This window comes from Zophobas morio, unplaced genomic scaffold, assembly GCF_036711695.1.
Source record: "Zophobas morio isolate AGI-343-1 ecotype UQ-CSIRO unplaced genomic scaffold, CSIRO_AGI_Zmor_V1 ptg000041l, whole genome shotgun sequence".
Classification (NCBI taxonomy): Eukaryota; Metazoa; Arthropoda; class Insecta; order Coleoptera; family Tenebrionidae; genus Zophobas; species Zophobas morio.
Window position 1 is genome coordinate 2,241,193 of NW_026972146.1, and position 26,416 is coordinate 2,267,608.

Below are 26,416 nucleotides of genomic sequence, written 5' to 3' on the forward strand. Positions count from 1 at the left end.
TCTCTCTAATGTAGTTGTGAAGGTTTCCTTCAAGTGCATATAATATCCAACTTGTCTAACTTGCAAACTCTAATGCAAAACTGCACTCCAACTAGCAAACTTGTGAGACGATTTATGCCGTGCTCCTTTGAAGAGGTTTTTGCCTGCGTTAACTAAACATGAGCCAAATTCGCAATTACGGTTCAATTCAAGGTCTCGCTTTCCGTTTGTGTGATTACGACCCCCTTTGTTCGCAAGCGTCCTTGAAACGTCTACGCTTCGTCTCGATTAATTTTTGTTGAGTTTCCACGGCAAAAATTGCATTAAGAGAAAGGTGGTAGGCGTAGCGGGCCCTCGAAACTTACTAAGGATGTGTGATTCGTCCGGCGAATTTATCATGGCGGACGTCTGAAGCTTCCTTTTCCTTTTTCAGGCACTTAAAGCGCGCCGTAATATCATTTATCTAGCGGCTCATAAAGCAGACGAGAGCTTGTTTGTATGTATCGACGAACAGTTGCACAAATGGCGCAGTCGGTGGGATTTGCTCGGCGCGACATACTCGAAGTTTAATACCGTCAAAGGACACGGGAGCTTTTTATAGTGACGTGCGGGTCTTAATGCAAACCCAATATACTGACTTTAATATTACATCCCGTGGAAAGTTTTGGAGTGTTTGGGGCCGAAATGCGAGACGCGGTATAAAAACTGAAGTTGGAAGTCATTTTTTATACGGAAGTGGACACTACGATATCCGGGAAGTAATTTCAGTCACCATCAATTCAGGCTAGGTTTTCAGCGACCAAAGATTAAACCAGCAAATCGTCTTCGGACGTTCTGTAAAAAATTGCCGGTCGTTTTTACGAGGGTCGATTTTAGCATTCATCAATTATTTAATTTTAAAAGTTGGGAGTGCTGAAAAGTCGAGGAAGCAATTAGAGGCGGGCGGATGGAACGTCGTGCTTAAGATTTCACGGGCAAGAATGTGAAAAATCAGCACTTTTCAGTGCTTTTTTTTCGGGCGAGTGTTTGAACACGGCGTAAAAAATAGAAGGTCATTTTCCCGTGCGGTTTTTACGGTGGAAAGTCGATTTTTCTGTTAAATGAGCTGCCATTTAAACCTTTTTAACAATTCCTAAAGCGACTGGAACTCATACAAATGATATTATCCTTTACGGTGAAAAATGCGGAGGTTGGTAATATGTGATGAAAAATTTCCTTTGAGATTAACTCAAACAAAGCGACGCCATCTACATAACAACGCAGCAAGATATTGAGCTAGGGACCGGTTTCGTCGCCTCATGAAAACACCCCTAGTAAAAATACATTTATTTAAACAAACATACACTAGAAGCAGCGTAGGTAAAGTACATCGATGATTGGCTGTCGCAAACGAAACCTTACTTACACTTACGGATCTAGAACGCTTGTACGTACGTGGCAACTCCTCACACCACTTACGTACAGGGGTTATTTACAAATTTGTTCCGCCTCCCCGGACGAAACTCGAAACAAACAAACAAACACGTTTTGGCACATAAAAATTATAACTCGTTTCGTCCGGGGGCGTTTTGATCTTATATTACGACAACTAGATATTTATTCTAAGGCATGTTGGTCCTTGTCATGAAAGCAATTAAGGCATATACCGTCTGTGCGGGTCGTTGATCACTTTGGTCATTCGTCCCAGAGACATTGCTGTTTTTGCGCCACGTAATATGCGAACATATGACACTTTCTGCACGTTTTAATGCCGCAGCGGTACGTCATGCCGTTTTTAGCTTGACTTTTACCCTTGCAATATTTCAGCCCGCAAGGGTACCAACCTATGCACAACTCTAAATGACACTGACAAGGCGAACGCATTTTTTTCATGTTGGTGCAACTGGACACGCTCGGACGGGGCTTGTCTTCGACGCTGTTGCCCGTGAAGTGGTCCACCGACGACGGGAACTTCTTCAGGGCGGTGAGGTACGTCGTCTCGGGGATTCCTGCAAAAAGAAAACAACTTTAGTAGGCTTTGAGATTTTTTCTTTAAGTTGGATAAACTTATTTGATGATTTAGTTTTTTGTCTGTCAGTAGTCTTTACTGCTGGATTGCCACTTTTCTACTTCATTTATTAGATCAGATTTATTAGACGCAATTTTTTCATCAAGCAAACAAATGTTTTAATTTTGTCAGCATAGACAATTTATCTTTGTGACTTATTTAAAAAGAAAACCGTTGGAATTTAAAGGGGGGTGAACCACATTATACAAAATTCTTAAGTCAATGGGTTATAAATACAGGGAAGTAAATGGTCGCAAAATTCTATGTGAACAAAAACATGTCGTTGCAGCCAAAAATTCCAAGAAACTTCAGAAACTCGGGAAATTCAAGAAACCTCAGAAATCAAAAACCTCAAGGAACCCAAGAAATTCGACAAATCCGACAAAATCAAAAATTTAGAGAATCCAAAATTCTGAAGATTACCAATACTCTAGAACCCCACGAAAGCCAAGAAATTCAAAGTTCTTGGAATTATACACATTCTGAAAAATCGAAAATTTTGAACTCCCAAGAAACTCGAGAAACCTCACATACTTAAGAAATTCTAGAAATCTCAGAAACCCTCAGATAACTTAAGAAATTCAAGAAATTCAAAAAACTCAAGAAATCAAGAGATCCAAGAATCCAAGATCCTGGAAACTATAAATATTCTTAAAAAAAAAAAAACAAAAATTTAGAACAAAACTTAAATATCTCAAGAAACTCAAGACCAAGAGACTTAAGCAAAGCAAGAAATCCAAGAAATTCAAACTTCTTAAAACATAAAAATTTTGGAAAATAAAAAAATTTTAACTCCTAAGAAACTTAAGACTCTCGAGAAATTCAAGAAGCCTCAGAAACGCAGATAACCCAGGAAATCCAAAAAGTCTCAGAAGACCAAGAACCCAAGAAGTCCAAGAAACAACGAAACTCAAGAAACTCCGAAAATTCAAAAACTCAAGGCGCCCAAGAACTCCGTGAACTTCAGAAATTCAGAAAATTGAAATCTGTAAATTATTATCAATATTCTAAAAATCAAAAATTTGGAACAAAAGTTTAAAACCTCAAGAATCTTAAGCGCACAAAAGTCTAAGAAATTCAAAATTCTTAAATATATAAACATTCTGAAAAATAAGAAATTTTGCACTCCCAAGAAACATAAGAAACTTGAGAAATTCAAGAAACCTCAGAAACCCGGATAATCCTAGAAATCCAAGAAATCTCAGAAGCCCAAGAAACGAAGAAATTCCGGAAATAAAAAAAAACTCAAGAAACCCTAGATATTCGAAAAACCCAAGGAAATTTTAAAAGTCCAAAATTCCGAAGATTACGAATATTCTAAAACCTCAAGAAACCCAAGGCCAAGAAACTTAAGAAATCCAACAAATTCAAAATTTTTGAAATTATACACATTCTGAAAAATCAAAGATTTTCAACTCTCAAGAAACTCAAGACATTTAAGAAAGTCAAAAACCTCAAAGAACCCAAGAAATTCTACAAATCCGACAAAATAAAAAATTTAGAGAATCCAAAATTCTGAAGATTACCAACACTCTAGAACCCCCCGAAAGCCAAGTCCAACAAACTTAAGAAAACCAAGAAATTCAAAGTTCTTGGAATTATATACATTCCAAAAAATCGAAAATTTTGAACTCCCAAGAAACTCAAGAAACCTCACATACTCAGATAACTTAAGAAATTCTAGAAATCTCAGAAACCCGAAAACCCAAGAAATTCTAGAAAATTAAGAAAACCAAAAAATCCAAGAAATTCAAAAAACTCAAGAAATCAAGAGATCCAAGAATCCAAGAACCTGGAAACTATAAATATTCTTAAAAAAAAAAAAACAAAAATTTGGAACAAAATTTTAATATCTTAAGAAACTCATGACCAAGAAACTTAAGCAAAGCAAAAAATCCAAGAAATTCAAACTTCTTAAAACATATAAACATTTTGGAAAATAAAAAAAATTTAACTCCTCAGAAACTTAAGAAACTCGAGAAATTCAAGAAGCCTCAGAAACGCAGGTAACCCAGGAAATCCACAAAGTCTCAGAAGACCAAGAACCCAAGAAGTCCGAGAAAGCAAGGAAAGCCAAAAAGACAACGAAACTCAAGAAACTCCGAAAATTCAAAAACACAAGAAGCTCAAGAACTCCGTGAACTTCAGAAATTCTAGGAATACAAGAAATTCAGAAAATCGAAATCTGTAAATTATTATCAATATTCTAAAAATCAAAAATTTGGAACAAAATTTTAAAACCTCAAGAATCTTAAGCACACTAAAAAATCTAAGAAATTCAAAATTCTTAAATATATAAAAATTCTGAAAAATAAAAAAATTTGCACTCCCAAGAAACATAAGAAACTTGAGAAATTCAAGAAACCTCAGAAACCCGGATAATCCTAGAAATCCAAGAAATCTCAGAAGCACAAGAAACCAAGAAATCCCGGAAATAAAAAAAAAACTCAAGAAACCTCAGAAATTCCAAAAACCCAAGGAAATTCAAAAATTTAGAAAGTCCAAAATTCCGAAGATTACGAATATTCTAAAACCTCAAGAAACCCAAGGCCAAGAAACTTAACAAATCCAACAAATTCAAAATTTTTGAAATTATACACATTCTGAAAAATCAAAAATTTTGAACTTTCAAGAAACTCAAGACATTTAAGAAAGTCAAAAAATTCAAGAAATCTCAGAAACCCAACGGCCCAAGGAGTTCGAAAAAATTAAAAAATCCAGTGGAACAACGAAACCCAAAAAATCCAAGGAATTGAAAAAACTCAAGGAATCCATGATTCTGAAAACTATAAAAAGAATTTGGAACCAAATTTTAGTATCTCAAGAAACTCAAGATCAAGAAACTTAAGCAAACCAAGAAATCCAAGAAATTCAAATTTCTTAGAACATATGAACATTCCGGAAAATCAAAAATTTTGAACTCCCAAGTAACTTAAAAAACCCGAGAAATTCAAGAAGCGCTAGAAACTCGGATAACCCAAGAAATCGAAAAATTCTCAGAAGCCCAAGAACCCAAGAAGTCTAAGAAAGCCAGGAAATCCAAAAAGACAACGCAACTGAAGAAACCCCGAAAATTCAGAAACTCGAGAAGCCCAAGAACTCCAAGAACCCAAGAAAATCGAGGAATCCAACAAATTCAAGAAATCCAAATTTCTGAAAATTATCAATACTAAAAATCATAATTTTGGAACAAAATTTTAAAGCCTCAAAACCAAGAAACTTAGCCTCACATACTCAGATAATCCTAGAAATTTACGAAATCTTGGAAATCTAAGAGCTCAAGAAGTATAAGAAAACCCAGAAATCCAGTGGCACAAGAAATCCCAAGAAAGTCAAAATAAAAAAACCAAGAAGACCAAGAGGTCCAAGGAACCAAGAAATCCAAGGAATTCAAGAAGATTATAAACATTCTAAGAAAATAAAAATGTGGAACAAAATTTTAAAACCTCAAGAACCTTAAGCATACCAAAAAATCTAATAAATTCAAAATTCTTACACATACAAAAATTCTGAAAATACAAAAAATTTTGCACTCCCAAGAAACTTTAATAATCCAAGAAATTCAAGAAATTTCAGAAACCCAAGAGCCCAAGAAGTTCGAGAAAATTAAAAAATCCAGTGAAACAACAAAACCCAAAAAATCCAAGAAATTCAAAAAACTGAAGAAACCCTAGAGATCCAAGGATAAAAAATTTACACCTCAAGAAACCTCAGACCAAGAATCTTAAGAAATTCAAAATTGTGAAAAATATAAACATTAATTAAATTTTGAACTCTCAAGAAACTTAAAATACTATTTAAACTTAGTAATAGCTATATAGATAAATTATTCAATTAAAGGCCGGAAAAATGTTTCAGAAGAGTTGAACCCATCAAAGCACAAGAGCAAGGTTGTTGTTTTTTACCAACCCTTTTAGTAATCTTAGAAAAGTGAAAAAAGAACTTGGAGGATATGGAAATAGGCTGTTCACAAAGGTCGAAATTTTCATTTCTAAGAAGAGTGGGTGAGCAGAACGAACTGATGATTGAGAATTAAAGACGAGATGCTAAAGGTGGCATGCGACAATAGACGTATGCTGAACCCCCATTCACATAAAAACAAAGTTTAAGGGAAATTTTAGTGTTTGTTCCTTACATATGAAATAAACACTTACAAAAAGCCGAATAACTGTTTTAATAGCGTAAAGTTTTATATGGACACCGTTAACTTGGTCATTGCTACTGAAAACTGAAAGTATCGGCAACAATGTTTATATTTCTGGCATATTTTTTAACCTTTAATTTAATAAAACATAACCTAACGAAAAAAAGTTCAGGGAATTTTTATTCTTCTGCATCGAATACCAACAAACTCACTAGATTTTCATGGCCAACCCTACTACATAAATATCGTGAACGGATAATACAGATGTAGCTACGTATTTACGGTCCTCTCTAATTAACAACATAAGCCGTCATCATCAACCCTCATCTCCGTTTAACGAACCCCTTCATCCCTACACCTGATGGAAAAAGCCCATCCGTTCGATCCAATTAAACCCAATGCACAAATTGTTTACGTAACGCTCAACCGTTAAATGAAAAACACCCCTCTTTAAAAATTTACGAGGTGCACTTGCGGCCTCGCCATTAAAATGAAATGTGCTGCTCATTAATTTTCGCGCTTGACCAGATTTGGCCGTTTCGATCAATATGCCACGGTATTTAAACTTGTAGACCCATTGTGTGGCTAGGAACGGCAAAAATGTCCCACTAACTGGACTCCCTTGCAGTACGAGTGGGCGTGGCGATAAATTTCGTGATCGGTCCGGGGTCAGACAGGGTGTGTATCAATGGAAGGCCTTATTATTTATGAGAGACCTTTTCGCAGTTTTGCATATTCCGTGATGGCCCTATGGCGGAGCTCGGCTCGGGCCGCTCGTAAATCATCTAATTACCCCGATCGGAAAGTTTTAATTGATTAATCCGTTGACGATTATGCCGGATGGACGCAATATTTGAACGATGAGCTTCGGTAAAAATTCGAAATTAATACGGTCGTCGTGTACAAAATCGGTTCCAGTGAGAAGAATTATTTTTTGTAATTATGCAACCCAAAGTACCAACCCACTGCAGGTACCGACGCAAGAGAGGAGAGATTATGGTCACTGTAGGGAGTTCGTCATAAAATGAAAATTTGTAAACAACACCAGATAAGCTTATTTATTTCCAAATGAAGAGTACAGGGAAATAACGATCGAAGTCCATTTGTATGTATTTTGAAAGAAATTGAGTTGAAAGTTTAAAACGCTGCAGAAAATAGATTGAGAAACCCAAAAGGTTCAGTCTAACACAACTTTTAATTTTCTTTATAATGTTTTAAAAATATATAAAATAAACGGTTCATGTCCAAATATAGCAGTAAAAAAAATGCAATTGTTTAATCCTGTGTTCCAATATTGTATGAAAAAATTAACTAAGTCCATCTTGAATGGTCGGTACTAATGTCTATGGGAGAAAAAATAATAATTCCCATTTTTATCTACAAAATTTTTATAGAGAGCTATTTTGAAGAAACTCAAAAAATTGCTGTATTTCAATTAGCGATTTTACAAAAACGGTAGAAATTTCCAAAGAAACGAAGCTGAAAATGAGTTCTGAATATCGAAATGTACAGAAGTCTTCAACTAAATTTTGGATACGGTTCAAAATGTCAAAAGTGCTAAAATCAGTCTTATCTTATCAAATACTAGCCCCGCCCGCCCACCCTCTATTTTCTTGGAAGTTTGGCCTGAATATTAAACACCATCGTTAAAAAACTTCAAAAAACCGAACGCTGAAAACCGAACTCCGCTGTCTCATCCCGTTCTTGCTAAAATAAGAATAATTTTGGCAGATGACATACCTTCCAAGAAAACAGAGGGTGGGTGGGCGGGGCTAGTATTTGATAAGATAAGACAGATTTTAGCACTTTTGACATTTTGAACCATATCCAAAATTTAGTTGAAGACTTTTTTGTACATTTCGATATCCACAAGTCATTTTCAGCTTCGTTTCTTTGGAAATTTCTACCGTTTTTCTAAAATCGCTAATTGAAATACAGCAATTTTTAGAGTTTCTTCAAAATAGCTGTCTATAAAAATTTTGTAGATGAAAAAAGAAATTATTATTAATTTTTGTTCCATTGTTCCATTATTGGTTTCCACTTCCACTCGACAGAAGAACACATTTAGGCCCGCCCACCCACCCTGTCTCCTTTTGAGTGATTAATTTTATCCAATCTGAATGAAATGAGTGATCTTATACTGAACAGAAATAAAACTAGTCGTTAGAATTTAGAAGAAGGTGGGTGGGCTGGTACTTGCTAAGATAAGACTGATTTTGGCAAGTGATATACCTTCCAAGAACATAGAGGGCGGGTGGGCGGGGCTAGTATTTGATAAGATAAAACTGATTTTGGCACTTTTGACATTTTCGACCATTTTTCAACTGTATCCAAAAATTAGTCGAAGACATTTTCTTGTAGATTTCAATATCCAGAAGTCAGTTTCGGAAATTTGTACCGTTTTTCTAAAATCGCCAATTTAAATACAGCAATTTTTAGATGTCGATCGATGATTAATAAATTAAAAAAAAAATCTAGAGTTCTAATAAACATTTTTGAACTTGTATTCTTGTTTAGGAGTTTCAAATTAGTAAAAAGAACAATTTTCAGGCAAATTGAATTTTTTTTTACCTAATTTTTGACATGGATAAAATTTTCGGTTTGTATCAAGTCAAGCTATCTCGCTTAAACAGGCTCTGATTTGTCTAAAATTTGCTCGTTTCGCTAACTTGGACCATCTGTATAAATTCCAGACTGAAAAGATGTCTCTGGGATTTTTTTTATTTTTTTTTTATTTTTTATGGATCTACAATTCCGAAAAACCTCACCGTCCGATACATCGATCTGTCGATTTCAAAACGGTTACTAAGTTTGGTTTGAAAATTAATTACTATCACCAAAAGAGTTCAGTAAATCTAACGGTGAAAACCTGCATCCGATATTTTATGCTGTTTCGGAGTTACTGGACGTTAAATTTGATTTTTTTTTAGAGTATGAATGTCGATCAACATTAAATTAAAAAAAAAAAACTAGAGTTACCGAAGATATTTTTTGAACCCGGATTCTTGTTTAGAAGGTTCGAATTAGTAAAGAGAGCAATTTTCAGCCAGATTGGAGAATTTTTTTTAATTAATTTTTGACATCGTGAAAATTTTCGGATCTAGACTATATCAAGCTATCTCTTTTAAATAAGACTCTGAATTATTTACAATTTCCTCGCTTTACTAATTCCGACCTCCTGAATAAGCATCTGGGCTCGAAAGATGTCTCTGGCATCTTCTGAAAATTTTTTGAAATTTTTGTTGATCTACATTTCCGAAAAACGACACTGTCCTATAGGTCCATTAATCGATTCCAGGGGGTGCTGAGTTTGGTCTGAAAATTAGTCAGAAGCATCAAAAAACTTCAAAAAACCGAACGGTCGAAACCGGACTCCTCTGTCGTCCCTTGTTCCGGGGTTATGAGACGTCAAATATGAAATTTGTTTCAGAGTATGAATGTCGATCGTTAAAAAAAATCTACAGGTACCGAAAACATTTTTTGAACTTAGATTCTTGTTTAGGAGGTTCGAATTAATAAAGACAGCACTTTTCATGCAGATTGGAGAATTTCTTTTTTAATTTTTGACATCGTGAAAATTTTCGGTTTAGACCATGTCAAGCTATATCTCTTAAATAGACTCTGAATTGTATAAGAATTCCTCGCTTTACTAATTCCGACCCTGTGAACAAGCATCTGGGCTCAAAAAATGACTCTGTCACCTTCTGAATATTTTTTGAATTTTTTGATGAGCTACATTTCCGAAAAACGGCAACGTCCATCAGTCGATTCCAGTTTTATCTTATCAAATACTAGCCCCGCCCACCCACCTTCTTCTAAATTCCAACGACTAACTTTATTTCTCTTCAGTATAAGATCATTCATTTCATTCAGTGCAGATAAAATCAGTCAGTGAAAAGGAGACAGGGTGGGTGGGCGGGCCTAAATATGTTCTTCTGTCGAGTGGAAGTGGAAACCAATAATGGAACAATGGAACAAAAATTAATAATAATTTCCTTTTTTATCTAGAAAATTTTTATAGAGAGCTATTTTGAGGAAACTCTAAAAATTGCTGTATTTCAATTAGCGATTTTAGAAAAACGGTAGAAATTTCCAAAGAAACGAAGCTGAAAATGACTTCTGGAAATCGAAATGTACAAAAAAATCTTCAACTAAATTTTGGATATGGTTCAAAATGTCAAAAGTGCTAAAATCTGTCTTATCTTATCAAATACTAGCCCCGCCCACCCATCCTCTGTTTTCTTGGAAGGTATGTCATCTGCCAAAATTATTCTTATTTTAGCAAGAACGGAATGAGACAGCGGAGTTCGGTTTTCAGAGTTCGGTTTTTTGAAGTTTTTTAACGATGGTGTTTAATCTTCAGGCCAAACTCAGCAACCCCTTGGAATCGACTGATGGACGTTGCCGTTTTTCGGAAATGTAGATCATCAAAAAATTAAAAAAATATTCAGAAGGTGACAGAGTCATCTTTTGAGCCCAGATGCTTGTTCAGAGGGTCGGAATTAGTAAAGCGATGAATTTTTATACAATTCAGAGTCTATTTAAGAAATATAGCTTGACATGGTCTAAACCGAAAATTTTCACGATGTCAAAAATTAAATAAAGAAATTCTCCGATCTGCCTGAAAAGTGCCTCTTTATTAATTCGAACCTCCTAAACAAGAATCTAGGTTCAAAAAATGTCTTCGGTACCTGTAGATTTTTTGTATCGATCGACATTCATACTCTGAAAACAAATTTCATATTTGACGTCTCATAACTCCGGAACAAGATACGACAGAGGAGTCCGGTTTCGACCGATCGATTTTTTGAAGTTTTTTGATGCTGGTGACTAATTTTCAGACCAAAGTCAGCAACCCCCTGGAATCGACTGATGAATCTATTGGACGCTGTCGTTTTTCGGAAATGTAGATCATCAAAAAATTCAAAAAATTTTCAGAAGGTGCCAGAGACATCTTTCGAGCCCAGATGCTTGTTCAGAAGGTCAAAATTAGTAAAGCGAGGAATTTTTATACAATTTAGAGTCTATTTAAGAGAGATACCCTGATATGGTCTAGATCCGAAAATTTTCACGATGTCAAAAATTAAATAAAAAAATTTCTCCAACCTGGCTGAAAATTGCTCTCTTTACTAATTAGAACCTTCTAAACAAGAATCCAGGTTCAAAAAATATCTTCGGTAACTCTAGATTTTTTTAAATTTAATGTCGATCGACATCCATACTCTAAAAAAAATCAAATTTAACGTCCAGCAACTCCGAAACGGCATAAAATATCGGATGCAGGTTTTCACCGTTAGATTTACTGAACTCTTTTGGTGATAGTAATTAATTTTCAAACCAAACTTAGTAACCGTTTGATCGATCGATCGATCGATCGATGTATCGGACGGTGAGGTTTTTCGGAATTGTAGATCCATAAAAAACAAAAAAAAAATCAAAAAATCCCAGAGACATCTTTACAGTCTGGAATTTGTACAGGTGGTCCAATTTTGCGAAACGAGCAAATTTTAGACAGATCAGAGCCTGTTTCGGCGAGATAGCTTGACTTGATACAAACCGAAAATTTTATCCATGTCAAAAATTAAGTAAAAAAAATCCAATTTGCCTGAAAATTGTTCTTTTTACTAATTTGAAACTCCTAAACAAGAATACAAGTTCAAGAATGTCTATTAGAACTCTAGATTTTTTTTTTAAATTTATTATGAATCAACATCCATACTCTAAAAATTGCTGTATTTCAATTAGCGATTTTAGAAAATCGGTACAAATTTCCAAAACTGACTTCTGGATATCGAAATCTACAAGAAAATGTCTTCGACTAATTTTTGGATATAGTTGGAAAAAGGTCGAAAATGTCAAAAGTGCCAAAATCAGTTTAATTTTATCAAAACTAGCCCCGCCCACCCAGCTTCTTCTAAATTCTAACGACTAACTTTATTTCTGTTCAGTATAAGATCATTCATTTCATTCAGTGCAGATAAAATCAGTCACTGAAAAGGAGACAGGGTGGGTGGGCGGGCCTAAATATGTTCTTCTGTCGAGTGGAAGTGGAAACCAATAATGGAACAATGGAACAAAAATTAATAATAATTTCTTTTTCATCTACAAAATTTTTATAGAAAGCTATTTTGAGGAAACTCTAAAAATTGCTGTATTTCAATTAGCGATTTTAGAAAAACGGTAGAAAGTTCCAAAGAAACGAAGCTGAAAATGACTTCTGGAAATCGAAATGCACAAAAAAGTCTTCAACTAAATTTTGGATATGGTTCAAAATGTCAAAAGTGCTAAAATCTGTCTCATCTTATCAAATACTAGCCCCGCCCACCCACCCTCTGTTTTCTTGGAAGGTATGTCATCTGCCAAAATTATTCTTATTTTAGCAAGAACGGGATGAGACAGCGGAGTCCGGTTTTCAGCGTTCGGTTTTTTGAAGTTTTTTAACGATGGTGTTTAATCTTCAGGCCAAACTCAGCAACCCCTTGGAATCGACTGATGGACGTTGCCGTTTTTCGGAAATGAAGATTATCAAAAAATTCAAAAAATATTCAGAAGGTGACAGTGTCATCTTTTGAGCCCAGATGCTTGTTCAGAGGGTCGGAATTAGTAAAGCGAGGAATTTTTTTACAATTCAGAGTCTATTTAAGAGAGGTAGCTTGACATTGTCTAGATCCGAAAATTTTGACGGCGTAAAAAAGTAAATAAAAAATTCTCCGATCTGGATGAAAATTGTTCTCTTTACTAATTTAAACCCCCCAAACGAGAATTTAGCTTCAAAATTTGTCACCAACAAGGAAATGACGGATTTTCTAAATTTTACAGTAGAGTTAAATCAAATTATGTCAGCAATGAAAGAAGTCGATTTGTAAAAGAGTTTCAACAATGTTCGTCGGCTAAGAGTATTTATGAGTTTCATGACCTGAACTGATTACCTGAAGGGTCGGTCGGCAAGGCTCTCTGCTGTGTCAAACTGAACCATTGATTGAAACGGATCCTTTGTAAATAGGGTTGCCTAGTTTTACGTTATTTTCATTATTCAATATTTTTTTACAAAGCAAATATTTTGATAAATATAAATTTTAAACAAAAATGACCGGTTCTTCCCCATAGAGCTCAATGTTGTCTTTGCACTGATATAAAAGTTGAAGCGAAACATGCTCTCTCCTCGTCTAAAAATGCAATGAACGATCAATTAAACACTAAACAATCGCTTATTTCAATCAATTAACTTCTATTTAGCTCATTTTTCGGTCTGCTACTAAGGGTGTTGTGAGGGCAATTGCACCGACAAGTCGGTGGAATGTCGCACCAAATCAGCCGTCAGTTCGCCTAAACCACTCCGACGTAATTCCAAGTTTGAATATATCGTGAGAAATAGATCGAAGGGTAGCTTCTTGGGGACTTCTCGCTATATGACCATCCGTCTCTGTCTGGTTGTGTTTTCTAGACAACGACATTATCATAGTCGATCTGTTCATCAATCCCTCTTGTTTAAAGTTACGTGTTGGTGTCGAAAAATTGGCGCGTGCTTTGGTTTGGCGCAGTCGGCGGGATGTCGCCCAAATCGTTGATTTACGGAGACAGTTCCTGACTAGTCTTGACGTAATTCCAGTTCTAAATATATCCTGCGAAACCGTCGAATAAAAGTGGAAACTCGTGCCGAGATCCGGCCTCGATAGTCTCGTCGAAAAACGGGTTTATTTTTTGGCGCTTCGATAAGGCCGGCGAGCGTTGGCCGAGCAATTTCCCCGAATCTCTACATCAGAGAGGATTTATCCGAGATCCAAAGTTTGATGGATAGATGTTCACGGAGCATGTCATTCGCATAGGAATGAGAATCAGAGAGCAATGTTAACATGTTCCGAATGATTGATGTTTGCATTAGCGCGGGTCGCCGTCGACGCTGACCAGCACGTACGTTTTCCATGTCCCGGAAGGCATTAAAAAGACACGTGTTGATATAATAAATTATCCTAAAAGTATGGCCTGCCATGGTCTCGTGGATCATTTTAACGGTGAACGTCGTAAATTTTACAGCTTACGACGTCATCCCGACGAACTCTTCAAATATTAAAAAGTTGAAGAGGGGGAGGGGGCGAGCACGCCAGTGACTGCATTAAATGGAGCTTTAAACCCTCTGCTCCCGCCAATTTGACATGAAAACCGCAGCGATTAGAAAATGTAAAACGGCGAACGCCGGGACGAGAAGTTGGATTACGTTTTTACGAGTGTCGCTCAAACTTGATTTTAATTAAAAATTAATGCGGGGATTAATCGCGAGGGGCGCGGGGGGAGGAACGCCGACACCGAACACTTTTCAAGACGACTACGCCAGTGAGGCGGCCCAAACTGCGACGAGTAGACAAACACTGTCACATTAAACCACACGAGGAAATTCTTCACTTGGGTGCTGCCAACTTGAAGGAAAATTCCCTCAAGTAGGGGGGACATTTTTCTGGTCGACAGCACTAAATCCACGAAAATTAAATTTTGATAAAGACAATGAAAGTTTCGTTTACGTTGAGAAATTTTAGTTTCAGTTGACCTTCTGATATCTGGAATTCTTGGAATCTCTGTAATTCTTAGGATCTCAAAGTTTTCAAGCATCTCTAGATATAACTTTTTCGAGAACTTCAGGAAACCCAAAAAGCTTTTCATGAAATAATATCATATTTAGGATCTTATGGTTTCTACTATCTCTGAAATTCCGCCGTTTTAGGAATCGTAGATTCTCTATAATATAGAAAATTTTCAGGATTTTTAGAATTTATAAAATTTGAAGGATCTCTGTGACCACAAATACGTCAAAAGTCTCTACTATTCCTATGACATAATAGTCTCCGGAATTTTTAAGATCTAGAATTTCTAGGTATAATTCTAAATTGAAAAATTACAATTCCAAAAATTGAACACGTCAAAAATTGCAAAATCGAAAAATTGAATAATTAAATATTGAAAACTCGTGAAATTCTTCCTTCAGACCCAATAAGAATCAATGATCAAACAGGAATAGGGGTGGGCGGGGTCGTTTTAATGAAATAAGCCAGTGAAATAGACAAAAGAGGCGGGCGGGGCTGAGTTTAGCTTTTAATTAAGAATCTTATAAGCATGCAGTAGTCCCGCCCACTGACCCCCTCTTCGTTCCAGTGACTACTGTGACTAAATCCATATTTCCTTACAAAAATGTACTATTTTAACCATTTTTTAAATTTCTAGTTGTGAAAAGTAGTACTTGCTCAGATAAGTCTAATCTTGGCAGATGACTTACTCTAAGAAAAAAGAGGGTGGGTGGGCGGGGCTAGTATTTGCTATGATCAGATTAAACAATATTAAGAGTAGTCACTGGAATGAAAAAAACATGTTTTTGAGAATCGTGTTGTACCAAGAATACTTGGTATATTAAGAAGAAAAGGTAAAATATAAAACCCCACCCACACTACCCATCTTAAATGTGACGATTTTTTATTATTAGAAGCTTAAAACACGTTTAACACGGTGAACTTTTGTAAGAAAATATGGATTTTGCAATTAAGCCCCGCCCATCGATCTGACAACGAATGAAAAATTTATCACAATTGAGAATTGAGATCGGGGCGCGTATGGGCGGGGCTTGATCTTTGGCTTGAACAACACGGAACTCAAAAACATGTTTTTAATTTCACGTAGAGAAATAAGGATTTTTGCAGTTAAGCTCCACCCTCTTGGCTCACACCAATGAAAAAAATCATCACAATTGAGACCGGGCGGGTCGGCGGGGCATATACTTTACCTTGTTTTTCTTAATATACATAGTCATCTTTTCACAACAAGAAACTTAAAACATGGTTAAAATGGTACATTTTTCCCAGGAAATATGGATTTTGCAATAATGGGGCGGAACCTAATTAAAATTGATATTTCCATTAAAAATTTTACATTTTAAACATGTTTTAAGTTTCATGTTCTGAAAATAAGTGTACACATATTAAAACAAAACGGGGAAAACGTAGGCCCGCCCACCCACCCTCTCTCAATTGTAATGATTTTTTTTATTCACAGTGAAGCAAAGGGGCGGAGCTTAACTGCAAAATACTTATTTCTGTTCAAAAAATTAAAAACATGATTTTCAGTATCGTGTTGTACCAAATATATTAAAGAAAAAGGAACAGTATAAAACCCCGCCCACCCACCTCACTTGGATTTTGCAATTAGGCTCCGCCCCTAGGTCTGCCAACGAATGAAAACTTCATTACTATATATTTAGATCAGGGCAGATATGGGTGGGGCTTAATCTTTGGCTTTAATTTTTTCTTAACATATATTGTATCCTTTGCAGTTAAATTTAGCTCCTTTGGTGTTCGTCGATCAAAAAAAATCATCACAATTGAGATAGGGTGGGTGGGCGGGGCTTATATTTTGCCTTTTGTCTTTATATACGTAGTTGCCTTTTCAGAACAAGAAACTGAAAACATGTTTAAAATGGTAAATTCTTGTAGACAAATGTGGATCTTGTAATTAAGCCCCGCCCCTCGATTTGACAACGAATGAGAAATTTATTACAATTGAGAATTGAGATCGGGCCGGGTATGGGTGGGGCTTAATCTTTGGCTTTATTTTTTTTCTTAATATACATAGTATTCTTTGAACAACACGATACTCAAAAACATGTTTTTAATTTCACATTGAGAAGTAAGAATTTTGCAGTTAAGCTTCGCCCTCTTGGCCCACGACGAATAAAAAAAATCATTACAATTGAGATCGGGCGGGTGGGCGGGGCATATATTTTGCCTTTGTTTTGCTTAATATACGTAGCCATCTTTTCACCACAAGAAACTAAAGCTTGGTTAAAATGCAAGGAAATATGGATTTTGCAATTGTGGGGCGGAGCCTAATTAAAATTGATATTTCCTTCTACAAAGTTTACATTTTAAACACGTTTTAAGTTTCATGTTGTGAAAATAAGTCTGCACATATTAAAACAAAAAGGCCTAACGTAGGCCCGCCCACCCGCCCTCTCTCAATTGTAACGATTTTTTTTTATTCAATGTGAAGCAAAGGGGCGGAGCTTAACTGCATAATACTTATTTCTTTACAAAAAATTAACAATATGTTTTTGAGTAGTGTCGTACCAAGAATACTAAGTATATTAAGAAAAAAAGGCAAAATATAAAACCCCACCCACCCACCCCATCTCACTTGTGATGATTTTTTTATTCTCAGAAACTTAAAACACGTTTCAAATGGCAAATTTTTGTAAGAAAATATGGATTTTGCAATTAGGCTCCGCCTCTAGGTTTGCCAACGAATAAAAACTTCATTACTATTTAAATTAGGGCAGGTATCGGTGGGGCTTAATCTTTGGTTTTAATTTTTTCTTAATGTACATATTAATATACATAGTATCCTTTGCAGTTAAATTCCGCTCCTTTGGCTTTCGTCGATGAAAAAAAATCATCACAATTGAGAGAGGGCGGGTGGGCGGGGCTTATATTTTGCCTTTTTTCTTAATATACATAGTTGTCTTTCAGAACAAGAAACTTAAAACATGTTTAAAATGGTAAATTCTTGTAGATAAATATGGATCTTGCAATTAAGCCCAGCCCCTCGATCTGACTACGAATGAAAACTTTATTACTATATATTTAGATCAGGGGCGATATGGGTGGGGTTTAATCTTTGGCCTTATTTTATTCTCAATATACAAACTATTCTTTGAACAACACGATACTCTAAAACATGTTTTTAATTTCACGTAGAGAAATAAGGATTTTGCAGTTAAGTTTCGCCCTCTTGGCTCACGACGAATAAAAAAATCGTTACAATTGAGATCGGGCGGGTGGGCGGGGCTTATATTTTGCCCCTTTTTCTTAATATACACAGCCATCTTTTCACAACGAGAAACTTAACGCATGGTCAAAATGGTACATTTTTGCAAGGAAATATGGATTTTGCAATTGTGGGGCGGGGCCTAATTAAAATCGATATTTCCTTATATAAATTTTACATTTTAAACATTTTTAAGTTGCATGTTATGAAAATAAGTCTACATATATTAAAACAAAACGGGAAAACGTAGGCCCGCCCACCCGCCCTCTCTCAATTGTAATGATTTTTTTATTCAAAGTGAAGCAAAGGGGCGGAGCTTAACTGCAAAACACTTATTTCTTTACAAAAAATTAAAAACATGTTTTTGACTATCGTGTTGTACCAAAAATACTAAGCATATTAAGAAAATAAAGGCAAAATATAAAACCCCACCCACCCACCCATCTCAATTGTGACGATTTTTTTCATTATTCTTAAAAGACATTTAAAATGGAGAATTTTCGTAAGAAAATATGGATTTTGCAATTAGGCTCCGCCTCTAGTCTGCCAACGAATGAAAACTTTATTACTATTTAGATCAGGGCAGGGCTTAATCTTTGGCCTTCATTTTTTCTTAATCTACTTGGTATGTTTTGAACAACAGGATACTCAAATTCATGTTTTTAATTTCTTCTAAAGAAATAAGTATTTTGCAGTTAAAGTCCACCTTCTTGGTTTACGACGAATAAATAAATCATCACAATTGAGAGAGGGCGGGTGGGCGGGGCTTATATTTTGCCTTACTTTTTCTTAATATACATAGCCATCTTTTCACAATAAGAAACGTAAAATATGGTTAAAATGGAAAATTTGTATAACGAAAACTCGAATATTATTTCCTTTCAAAAATGTACCATTTTAGCCATGAGAAAAACTACTAGTGACGTTATCGATTCTATTTGATTAAAAAATTGTGTTTTTAAAAAAATATAAAAAGAGTGGATCTTTACAATCCTCATTTCAACATTCTACGCCTACTCCTTCTAGGTGGTGCATTTTATTTGAAACGCAGTGTATATTGATTTCGAAAAGGCTTTCTATCAAATAGATCATTGTTTATTATCTGAACGGTAGAATCGCATTTGTGAAATACAGAAATTTTACTCCATCTTTTGGGGTCCCAGGGATCGAACTTTATTGCTCTTTATTAACGATCTTCCTGATGCTATTCCCTGCAATAAACTTATGTTGGCTGATCTCAAATTATACATGGAAATTAATTGTATTAATGATTGTTACTATTTTCAGTTTTGCTTAATTTAGCTTTACCATTGGTGTAGGTATCAGTTTCGATATCAAATTTTGTTTCACAAATCATTATAAAGACATTATTGCTAAGGCTCACAAGATCTATGGTTTTATTTATCGCAATTGTAGAGAATTAGTGAATCAGTGAACTCTTATCATATTATTTTTTTCTTTGGTGAGATCAAGACTGGAGTACACAGTTATTTGGTACCCCATCTACGCAATAGATAGCAAGGAGATTGAGACTGTATAAAGACAACTTTTAAAATTCTTAGCTTTTTTACAAGACGGTGTTTGCCGCCCACGTGGTGTAGAGCAGTCAGATCTCTTGAAGAGATTCAATTTTATATCACTGCAAGTCCTGCGAAATATGCTTTTGATTCGCTTCTTATATAATCTTCTTTATAATAGAACTGACTGTTCTGTGCTCCTGGGTAAAATTAATTTTCTTGTACCTCGACTAAATACTCGCCCACATATTTCTTTTTATACTAACTCTGCTAGAACTGATGCTCTAGATAGATCTCCAATTAATTTAATGTACGGTTTATTTAATTATATTTCTAATATCTGTCTATCGTATTATTATTATTATTTTGATGTTTGGTGGAGTGATCCGGGCGCGTCGGCGTAAAAATATGGAAGGCGCGTATCGGTGTTTTCGGGATCTGTGTGGCCCCCGGGGGCGGCGTCTAATCGATTTATTGTTATATGTCACGTATCCAATTTGTTATAATTACCGGTATGTGGCCATCTACGTGTGTGGAAGTCTGATAATCGCGTTAAATGGAAGGAGAACGTGACGGTATATAACGGAGAGGAATCTCACCGTTTTGGGCTTAAGCCCCCCTACATCTTCGTTCGTTCGTTCGGTTGCGGCTGCCTTTTACCGCAATTCTCCACAACAGCTCTCATTTATAAGATATTTTTCTTCCCAACGAATGTTGCTCTCATGTCCAGACGTTGTGAACAAGACAGCATTTATGTATAAACACAGAAAGGGTCCATTTATTTCACATACTCCTTCCTGTTCTTCGCGCGAAATGCCGCAGTGAATACAAATGGCCGAATTTGCAAAATATCGCCAAATAAAACAATGCCGGATGTGGAGTTATCGCGAGCCTGGATACTTTCAATTTCGGCATTTAGAAAATGGGGGGCTGTTTAATCCGGGCTCGTCGCTGCTCCCTAATGAACGCATTGTGCTCGCTCCCATTCAACTACTGAAATAAACTATGCACATCCGAGCGACAGCCTGAAAAATTAGCGAAACAAAACGCCACACGCTGTCTAATGGATGTGAAATCTGAAAAGATTTCGCTCTGCTCACCTCCGTACTACATGCCGAGCGGAAATTAACGTCAGAATGGGAATCTGAAGTTCCATTTCCGGTAACACTAAACCCTCGTAATGGACGTTTTCAATACATTGTGTCGAAACTGTCGGAATAAAATATAAGTGGCTTTGAACATACTCATAACGTTCGAATGCGACCGAGCTTTTAACGGAATATGAATTCATCGCGCCTGCTATGGTTTGAAAGAAATTAAAGCTCCTTCAGCCGGAAAAGCACTTTCCACGTTCTATGGTAAATATTAATTTTGCGTATGCCGGTGGCTTCCGATTCGCATCGCTCGCCCACGAAATCACACGAGATCATGCCTACTCCTGCAATAAATAAAACGCAAAAAATTCTCTTGCGTCTTAAACCAGATAATTATTAATGTTTCCTGCGGACGAGCCGCAAATTCGGCTGATCAGCAGCAGTTCGTAATTTGTTAAGTGTCCCGTTCCCTTTTTAGGTGAAATTTCCGAGGTCCCGTCTGAACCATCACTTTCAGATGGTGCAGGAATCCTTTTGAAACAGACCCTTCCCTCTGTTCACGGAGGCGGAAATTCTTTAACAAGTTTGACGTTTTCGGGAGTGACGAAAAATGGGGAATATTTCGTGATGGCGATCCCTAATGGGCTCGCTACCACAGGTGCATAAATAAACGTCAGAATGCGAAGAATGCCCACGATTAATTGCTCAGAAACTATTCCGCACGAAAATTTCAAATTCGCGGCCGATTCATGGAATAGTTTGTTCTGGGTTCGAAACGTCGCCGATGAGGGAGTTTTATTTAAGGGAGCTATGCGGAGTATCAATTTGTAACGGTGACATTTTCGGAGTTGTTATGGCGCTCATATTCGAGGAAGTTCATACCTTTGTTGGTTTCTTTGGGATTGTAAAGCGAACTTTATTATGAAGCGGGAGAAAAATCGTTATTATACGGTTATAATTCGCCGAGAAAACGTAATTTAGAATAATTTAAAACGACTTCTATGTTTAGGAGAATTGCAACTTGCAGTAGTTAATTCAGTGAACTTTAACAAAGGTCACATGGTTACTAAAAATATTACACGTGCTAATGTTAATTCAATATTTGCGTCAAGGAGGCCATGCGGATCACCGTTTAATGCTTACTAGCAGTGGCGTAAATAGCACCCCCGCAGACCCCGCAATGCAATTGAAAATAAGATCAGGTAAATTACTAGCTATTTAACGAACAAGTTTGTTAATAAAGATGATTAATAATCGAGATATTTTAACGCGCGAGGAACGAGTTTTTATAATTTTTCTTTTTCTCAATTTGAAATTTTTCAGTTTTTGGATTTTTCAATTTTTTTTGTTTTCAATTTTTCGTTTCTTCAATTTTTGATTTGCAGGTTTTCTAATTTTCATTTTAGATATGTAAAAATAATTATAATTTTTATTAGAGTTGTTCACTTTTTCAGTTTTTCGTTTTTGGAATTTTTTAATTTTTCGATTTAATTCGTTCTTTGATTCATTAATTTTTTCTCGATTTCTAGTTTTTCAATGTTTCTATTTCTCGTTTCTTCAGTTCTACAATTTTGTCAAATAAATGTTATATAAATTAAAAAAAAGTAACAGTGTACCTATGGTCTATGAATCCGTGTTGAATTTTTATCTTCGACATCGAAATTTTTGTGGAAAAATAAACAAAATTGAATTACAATTTTTCGATTTCTTGATTTCTCGATTTTTAGTTTACTTAATTTTTCGATATTTCAGTTTTACAATTTTTGCAATTTAAAAAAAAATTCATTTTTACATTTCTCAATTTCTCTATTAATGAATTCTTTGATTTCTCAAGTTTTCGTTGTTGGAATTTTGGGATTTTTCAATATCTCCAATTTTTTAATTTAAAATTTTTCACTTTTTTGATATATCGATTTCTCGATCTTTCGGTTTTTAAAATTTCTGATTTTTCGAATTTTGAATATTTTGATTTATCATTTTTTTTCAAGTTTAAATATGTATTTCAGTTTTAATTTTCCGGTTTTTCGATTTCTCTCGGATCTTTTGATGTCTCAATTTTTTAATTTCGATTTCTCGGCTTTTCCATTTTTCAATTTTTTATTTCTTCAAGTTTTTAGATTTTTAAAATTCTCCATTTTTCGATTTTATGTTTTGTTATGCTTCGATCTCCCGATTTTAACCTTTTCAACGTGTAACATTTCAATTTTGAGAATGTCTATATTTTTCAGTTTTTTGATATTTTCATTTTTCAACTTTTTAAATTTTGATTTTTCGACTTACCGGAAATCGATTTTTGGGTTTTTCAATTTTTCGACTTTTCAGTTTTGAGATTTTTCAGTTTGTCGATTTTTTAGTTTTTCATTTCTTCAGTTTTTCGGTTTTTCAAGTTTTCGAATTTTTAAATTTAAAATTTTTCAATTTTTCGATTTAATTTTTTTACGTTCCGATTTCCCGATTTAAATTTTTTTTTATGCTTTTCAATCTTTGGTTTTTCTAAATTTTCATTTTTCCATTTCTCAATTTCTCGACTTTTCGACTTTTTGATTTTGTGTTTTTTTTAATGTTAAATTTTTTGTTATTGTAATTTTTCTATTTTTTAATTTTAGATATTTAGATTTTTCGACATCTTGAATTCTCGATCTTTTTTCAGTTTGAATTCCTCGGTTTGTCGATTTTCCAAAATTTCGATCTTTCAATCTTTCGACTTTTCAGTTTTGAAAATTTTTGATTTCTCGATTTTTCAGTTTTTGATTTTCCAACTTTTAGATGTTTCAAATTTTAGAGTTTGCAAATTTCACGAGTTTTCAGCTTTTAATTTCGTCAGTTTTTCGATTTGCAATTTTTCGTGTGGATTTTTAATTTTCTTTATTTTTTCAATTTTCGGCTTTCAATTTTCCGTTTTTTTAATTTTTCATTTGCAGTTTTTCTAGTTTTCATTTTAATTATATAACACTCCTAATAATTATAATTTTTAAAGTTGTTTACTTTTTCAGTTTTTCGTTTTTGGAATTTTTCAATTTTTCGGTATTTGAATGTCACAGTTTTTGGACTTTACAATTTTCAAGATTCTATAATTTTTCGACTTTACAATTTTTGGATTTTAAAATTTTTCAATTCGAATGATTTTTCTTCTTTCCCATTCTTCGATTCATTCATTTTTTTTTAGATTTTTAAGTTTCTCGGTGTTTAGTTTTTCATTGTTTCAATTTTTCATTTTTTCGAATAAACAAAATCGAAAAATTATAAAATAGAAAAATTGTAAAATTGAAAAAGTAGAAAATGAAAGCTTCGAAATACAAAAAAATTGGAAATCAAGAACTTAAAAAATCAAAGATTGAAAATGTAAAAAATTGAATAAACAAAAAATTATAAAATCCAAAGAAACATTGAAAAAATAAAGGTAATGGAAAAATGAAAAATTGTGATATAAAATCAAGAAAATGAAAATTACAAAATCGGGAAAATGAAAATATCGAAAATCTGAAAAATATAGAAATTGAAAAATTCCCAAAATTGAGATAGCGAAAACTTAAAAATCGAGAAATCGAAAAATTTTTAAAATTGGAAAATTGAGATATGAGAAATCGAAAATTCCAAAAATGGAAAAATTGAAACACATTAAAAAATTAAAATCGAGAAATCGAAACATAGAGATTATAAAAGGGAAAAATGAAAAATTTAAAAAATCGAAAATTTAAAATATATACTGGAAAAATCGAAAATTTTGAAAATTGAAAAACCAAGAAATCGAAATCGAAAACTTGAGACTTCAAAAGAGAAATCGAAATAGGCCGAAATCGGAAAATTCAAAATTGAAATATTTACTTAAAAAAAGATAAACGCAAAAATCGAAAAACTCAAAAAAATCGATAAACCTAGATATGAGAAACAGAAAATTCCAAAAATCGAAAAATTGAAATACAGATTAAAAAATTTAAAAAAATCGAAGTTAAAAAATCGTGGAAACAAATTCCATTCGATTTTCCGTTTTATCGATTTTGCAATTTTTTGTTTCTTCAATTTTTTCCAATTTTTTAATTCTCCGATTGTTCAATTTTTCGAATTTTCTACATTCGAATAAACAAAATGGAAAAGTTATAAAATAGAAAAATTGTAAAATTGAAAACTCAAAATGAAAAAACGGAAAAGTATAAAATGAAAGCTTCCTGAAATCGAAAAACTTGAGAAATTGAAGAAACGGAAAATTCAAAAATCGAAAGATTAAAAATTGAGAAACTTAAAGATCGAAAAATTGAGGTCGAAAACACGAAAATTATTGTAAAATCTAAATATTGAAAATTGGAAAATCGAGGAATTGAAAATGACAAAACAAAACTGATGACGTCATGTCAAAACACTGCTAATTAACACCCAAATTTTACAAAAGTATACATACACAGGTCAATGATGTTAACAATATCTCTGAATTGCGTAATAAGTGCACTCTTATCACTTCCTTCTATTCAATACACCACACAAACATATTTACAAATTCCAGAGTCGGATTAAAATCAAACAAGACTAAAATCACGCTTCGCATTTACACCCAAATTTTAAACGATGTAAACCACACTCAGTTTTCTCCTAAATGAAATTAGCACCCGTAACACCATATTAGCAAAGATCCCCAAAAATTTTACTTCGATTTCGACCAAATAGAATCCGTCTCTGATATTAAGATTATTGATAAATTGGCATTACTGGTCATAATTGAACACAGTTAACGAAATGAATCAAGACGCTAATCTTTACGCAAAAAGCTGCGAATTGCAAAAAATTGACGCTAATCGCGTCCTTAATGAATACTTTCCTTTTTTACAGTGGCGAGGGGGTGATTGTATTATGGACGTCGGTGCAGCTGAAGGTTCGGTGAGTCTGGAGGTGGTTTTGCCGAAATTGCCACCAAACTTCAAGAAATTCGTTCTATCTGACATATCGGAGGACCTACTCGATTTCGCTAGAGACAGAAGTGACGACGAAAGAGTCCAATTCTGCCCCATGGATATATCGTCTACTATTCCAGATGGGTTTCGTCAACACTTCGACCACATTTTTTCGTTTTACTGTTTAAATTGGGTGTCGACACGACTCAGTAATATTCAAGCACTGAAGAATATCTTCGACATGTTGAAACCAGGTGGGGACGTCGTGCTTACCATCATGGCCAGTTCACCTCTGTACGACTTTTGGCAAAATATGGCACTAACTGAAAAATGGGCAGCGATTTCGAAAAATTTATCCGGTTTTTTGTCGCCGTACCACAACCAGAATAACCCAGAAGAAGTATTACGGGAATTTCTGGAAGAAGCAGGATTTGTAATCCACGACTGTAAAATGGAAACGCGCTTTTACACGTACGGGGCTTTCTCAGTTTTTTTAGGTGCTATTTCTCGTCAGTGGTTTGAATGTGATAACACTTACGTTCCAGATAGCGGATTATCCGTCAATCCGTTCATCCATTTACTTTCCGAAGACGAACGCAAGGAATATATCGAAGACTATGAAAAAGAAATAAGGAAGCACCACGAGATCACCGTAACGGGTGTCAATGGTAACGAAGAACTCAGTCTTTCCTATAACATTATTATTGCTTGTGCTTCGAAACCTCTGGAGTCACAGTGACAACCACTGAGTACACCCCACCGGAATCTGTTATTTCGTCTTGATTTGTCTTTAATAATAAAACTTTGGGGGTTATTCATCTTGACCTTTGATGACTTTACACGTGTTGCATGTAAATGCAATCTAATTAGTCCCCTTGAACTTATTGTGTAGCAACAAATAAAGATAACAATGTCGTCACACATTTTGTAACTGAGCAACGTTGCATATT

General features: G+C 34.7%; 2 protein-coding genes across 3 annotated transcripts in view; one reads left to right on the plus strand and one right to left on the minus strand.

Moving 5' to 3' along the window:
* Positions 1-1,290: 1,290 nt before the first annotated feature.
* The window catches only part of LOC135141040 (out at first protein), a 268,832-nt gene continuing 243,706 nt past the window's right edge, over positions 1,291-26,416 (minus strand). Inside the window, exon 4 of the mRNA XM_064071872.1 lies at positions 1,291-1,967. Coding sequence (XP_063927942.1) covers positions 1,654-1,967 — 314 coding nt within the window. The 3' untranslated portion in view covers positions 1,291-1,653. The remainder of the gene's footprint in view (positions 1,968-26,416) is intronic.
* Positions 25,306-26,284, plus strand: LOC135140934 (juvenile hormone acid O-methyltransferase-like). 2 transcript variants are annotated; one of them, XM_064071684.1, is made up of 3 exons: positions 25,306-25,552; positions 25,607-25,963; positions 26,012-26,284. In XM_064071684.1, the coding sequence occupies exons 1-3, from the start codon at positions 25,312-25,314 to the stop codon at positions 26,203-26,205; spliced, it is 792 nt and encodes a 263-aa protein (XP_063927754.1). In that variant the 5' UTR covers positions 25,306-25,311; the 3' UTR covers positions 26,206-26,284. The 2 variants fall into 2 exon arrangements, with proteins under 2 accessions (XP_063927754.1, XP_063927751.1); XM_064071681.1 differs by having other exon boundaries at positions 25,306-25,963.

Coding starts and splice junctions, on each gene's coding strand:
- LOC135140934 (XM_064071681.1), top strand. CDS start 25,312: ATGAATCAAGACGCTAATCTTTACGCAAAAAGCTGCGAATTGCAAAAA. Junction 25,964..26,011: donor GGCTTTCTCAGTTTTTTTAG/GTGCTATTTCTC, acceptor CTTACGTTCCAG/ATAGCGGATTATCCGTCAAT.